The 4,810-nt window shown below is 26.1% G+C and overlaps 1 protein-coding gene across 1 annotated transcript; it reads left to right on the top strand.

Moving 5' to 3' along the window:
• Positions 1–1,261: 1,261 nt before the first annotated feature.
• LOC105460288 lies at positions 1,262–4,610 on the top strand. The gene is made up of 3 exons (XM_011706717.1): positions 1,262–1,495; positions 3,562–3,924; positions 4,046–4,610. Exons 1-3 carry the CDS (start codon positions 1,438–1,440, stop codon positions 4,348–4,350), a joined length of 726 nt encoding a protein of 241 aa, XP_011705019.1. The 5' UTR covers positions 1,262–1,437; the 3' UTR covers positions 4,351–4,610.
• Positions 4,611–4,810: the final 200 nt, after the last annotated feature.

Here is a 4,810-nt window from a genome sequence, read left to right on the forward strand (position 1 = left end):
GGTTGTGACAACCGTACTGATGAGTATACCATAACAGATGAATGCCATGTAACATCAATATAACTTAAATTCACATGCATTTCTTTTCCAAACATAGAGAATATTGTTGTAACATCCACAGCAATTTTTTCCGTGTGGCGATACAAACGTCATTTGATTAATGAATTAAATGCTTGTTCCGTCTTTCGTACGGTGCCATCTTCTTTTTTCCTTTGTCTTTAAATTTATTATATAATTATATTTATATTTATTTCTACGATCTTTAAGCATCTGTTGGGTTTAAAGATCCCGTTTTTATGAATTTTGTACCCTTATATGCAGAAAATACATATGTGTATTAATTCTAGCTGTTAAGTGTGCTTATATGCTATAATTTAAATATAAATTATTGAACAAAATTCAATATCGTTATTTATATGATAAAATCACTAAGAATTAGTATCATGAGAATTATATAATGCTTGAGAAATAATGTAAATTTGATTTTCTGTTTTACTTCCTTTACTCGCTTATTTAATATTACTCAAAGGTAAACTATATCATTCATATGCATATACTTATACGTGGGAAATCTAGATTAAATTAATTAAATTTTGTGTCAATACGATCATATTCGTTTTATGTAAGTATTTTTCTGTTACATCGTCTTGAAATGTTAATAAAATGAATCAACTATTGTAAATTATGAATCGTACGTGCTCATAGTTTTTAAATTATTATTTTTATTTTTTGTATACTATCATTGAAATAGTTAGAGCATTTTTTTTTTTACAAAATAACGCTAACGCGAGATTTAATACAAACGTATAATTTATTTATTGCTACTGATGTAAATTTCTGTTTAAATAGAAATTTGTTTTTTATTCTGTAAAATATTCGAATGTTATTTTTATTCTTTATTTGTTGTTCTTAAAATTTGTCACTGGTTTTAACGTAATGACTTTAGACAATCTTGGATTATGATCGAGGATAAATAAATCATAGAATAGGAAGAATAATGACAAACTAAGAAAAAACTTCATTAATCAATCATGAAATAAAAAAAAATAAATATACATAATGAATGTACATAAAGATACATAAGATGTACAAGAAGATAAATTCTAAATTACTATACTTTTAAAGAAATAGCCCTCTCTTCCGACTTGTGTAGTCATCATATATTGTAATTCTTTTCCTTCTTTATTTCAAATTGCTTGATCAAGCAATCAGGCGTAGAAGACAACTACACAAAAACACAACGTACAATGATATTTGCATACTACGCATGTGGTATAAAAACTAAAATAAGCATTGAACGTATGTTTTAAAGAAGGATTTAATCTCCGCATTACACATGAGCTCGATCAGTTTGCGATACTCTTGGCGATTCATTTACGTCGTACATTAGTTAACATTGTTCTGGTGTGATTTCGCAGGAAAATCTTTGTTCGAAAAATGTTTACCGTACTTTTTGCTTTTATGCTTGCAACGGCATATGCTGCAGAGAAACTACGTGAGTAAATAATAGTATTTTCGACACATTTACTTCTACGGTGTATGTACGTACGTAATATTAATTTTCTATCAAATAGCGAAAGAACCACATTTGCTTGAAATTGCGTTTTTTGATAATTTTGAACAGTTCTTATCACAGTTTTTAGACATTTTAATAATTGCCTAAGGAATATTCAGGAATAGTATAAATAACACTATATGTAAACAATTTTCTTTGTTAAAGAAAAAGTTAAGTAGACAAATTTAGTATTGCACTAAACACAAATAAGAATATAAGCTGGATTTATTTATTTTTTTCTCATGCAAGTATTCCATTATTACACATTTTACATTTTGTCGAGAATGTGAAATTCTTAAATACGAAATCAGCTTTGAAATCTGTTTATAAGCTGTGATGATGAACATACATGATAATAGATTAAAAATTTTAATTTTATTTTAATTTATGATAATATTTTGTGGTAGTCTATATAGTATTTATAAATCATGTCAAAATAGAACTAGTTAAGCAATAGGAATCAGTATTAGCTGTAGAAATGAATAGACAGTCAGTATTTGCATATGTATTACGGCAAACTCCGTTTGCTAATATTTAATTTTAATTATTTAATTAATTTGAATTTTTTAATTATTGTAATTTAGTAGGAGATATTCATGGTTATATTATACTAACCAGTAAGTTTCCATTTGGGTTGCTTTCGATTTGGCTCATGTAGCGTTTTTTATTTAGTATTTGCAATGTAGAAACACAAAAAAAAAAAGGAATTATGTGCTATGTATCTTATTTTAAATCTTATTTTTTATTGAATATAAAGTGTTTCATAGAAATTTTATAAAATAAGTAACCAAATAAAATAAGTAAAACAGATATTTTATTATTTCTTTAATGAAATTTTATTTTATTTTCAATTTGTACATCAATTTTCTATTTTCCACAAGGTGAGACAAGGTCATTATGACAACTACAAGACACAAATTCTAACATCTTTTTTCTTGCAGTCGTCACAATGAGTTCGGAAAACAGAAAAATTATGTATCAATTGAAAATAGAATAAAATTTAATTGAAAAAATAATAAAATATGTTTTACTTATTTTATTTGATATAAAGTTTCTATGAAACACTTTATATTCAATAAAAGATGAGATTTTTTTGTTACATTATTGTACTAGATTTTTTCACCTAAATAAATAATAATATATTAAATTATCAATAGGTAATACCTACGTAATAGTTGATACGTTGCTATAAGGAATTCTGACGGACGTAAAAATTCAGAAAAAGATGATGTTTACTCAATTTATGGTTTAATTTATAAAGATGGCTCAATTTATAAAGATTTACTGATTTTCTAAAAAAATACTAAAAAATACTACAAAAATACAATCCATCATAACTTTGGTTAACATAGCACATAATTCCTTTTTTTGTGTTTCTACATTGCAAATGCTAAATAAAAAACGCTACATAAGCCAAATCGAAGGCGGCCCAAAGAGAAGTTACTGGTAAGCATATTTTATTATGAAATTACAATTTTTATTTTTCTCATTGATAAATTAGTTAGAAGTGTATGCTCTTATATAACAGATATAGACTATTATTAGAAATATAGGAGTGGCTTTCGTAATAACTGTAGTTATTTTTCTCAGTAGAGGAAAATTGTGTGGAATGCAACTTTGTTTAATTATCTTACTAACAGACAATTAATATGTAAAAGAAATTATTAATAAATATTTGAAACAATTTAAATACTTACATACGCAATTTAAGTCTTATGTATAAACTTAACGGCAAAGAAATATTAACAATTGTTCGACATATTGAAAATATATAACCAAATTTATACATCTTAATAGTAACTTCCTTAAATATTAAAAGTTTATTAGTTTATCATAAATATTGAGGACAAGTTACACTTGTGCAATTGTTAAATATTAATTGCATTACATAAAATACTTTCTTTCTATCTATTAAATAATAATCGGTGCATTTCAATGCATTTTAACTTAATTAAATATAAAGACGTCTCTTAATATAAATGTATTATATATTGTATTTTTAATAGCTTCCTACATTCATGTGTGTGGCCTCAAAAACTCCAACTATGATGAATGCATTCTGAATAGCATCAAGATAGCAAAGAGCAAAGTCTGTACAGGGATGCCGGAATTTAATCTTTCTCCAACCGAGCCAGTAATCATTGACGAAATCGAAATTTTCAATACAAATAGTCTTAAATTTCATCTTAGAGATTCAAAAATAAGAGGATATTGCGACATCGACGTAAAGTCTGCTAACACGTCCGCTGATAGACTTCACCTCGATTTTGATTTCGTACTCAGACATCTTGAAATGGACTCCAAGTATGACTTTGACATACGTTTATTGGTGTCACTTGCTAATAAGGGACTGATTCACTTTTCTACAGGTATGTAGAACAATCGATCTACATTAAAATAAGACGATAGTTTAGAGCTATTTACCTTAAATATAAAAAATTCGAAATTTGTTATTATTTTATTAAAATGTCAAATATATTCTTATTGCAGATAACTTATCAGGAAAAATGATCATAGATCTTAAAGAGGTAACAAAGAATGGTAAAACAGAATTATATGCGTCGAAAGCAAACACTTTTCTCGATGTAAAAGTATTCAAATTTGAACTTGGCGAGAGCGAGAGGGACTTGGCTCAACTAAATGAAGCTCTCAGCAATACTGTAAATGAGAATACCAAGGATATTATTAATATAGTTACGCCGGTATTAGAAAAGACGTTTTCTGAATTAATTATTAAAGTTATTAACAAGATGGTTTACCACAGAAAGGAGCAATTGTTTCCCAACACACTATAAATCATATAGAACTCTTGAGAATTTTTGCCGCAAAGTCGCATAATGCATCGCATAATGCATCAGATCCAAAAGAATAGTTGAAATACATTAGATATAATAAATATTTTAATTATTATAAGAATAACAATATTTAAAATATTGGCGATATATGTTTTATTTAAGTTAAATAATGAAAGCAAACCTCGTTTATTTAAAGATTGCTACAATAGTACAGGTATGTATGGAATAATAGTTAAATAAAAATGTTATTTGTCTCAATATTACTTTAAACACCACGCTTATTAGAATAAAATTATTAACTGTGTTGTTTGGTATGTAATAAATACGAAATTATCAAGAAATATTTAATAAGATTGTAATATTACATTTTGCTATTTTTGTAACTCAAATATTTAAAGCTAATAATCTCTTATTTAAGTTTTCGCAAATTTATAATTTATATTATTTATGTATTTGTAAC

This window comes from Wasmannia auropunctata, unplaced genomic scaffold (assembly GCF_000956235.1).
Source record: "Wasmannia auropunctata unplaced genomic scaffold, wasmannia.A_1.0 LD324981.1, whole genome shotgun sequence".
In the NCBI taxonomy this organism is placed as follows: Eukaryota; Metazoa; Arthropoda; class Insecta; order Hymenoptera; family Formicidae; genus Wasmannia; species Wasmannia auropunctata.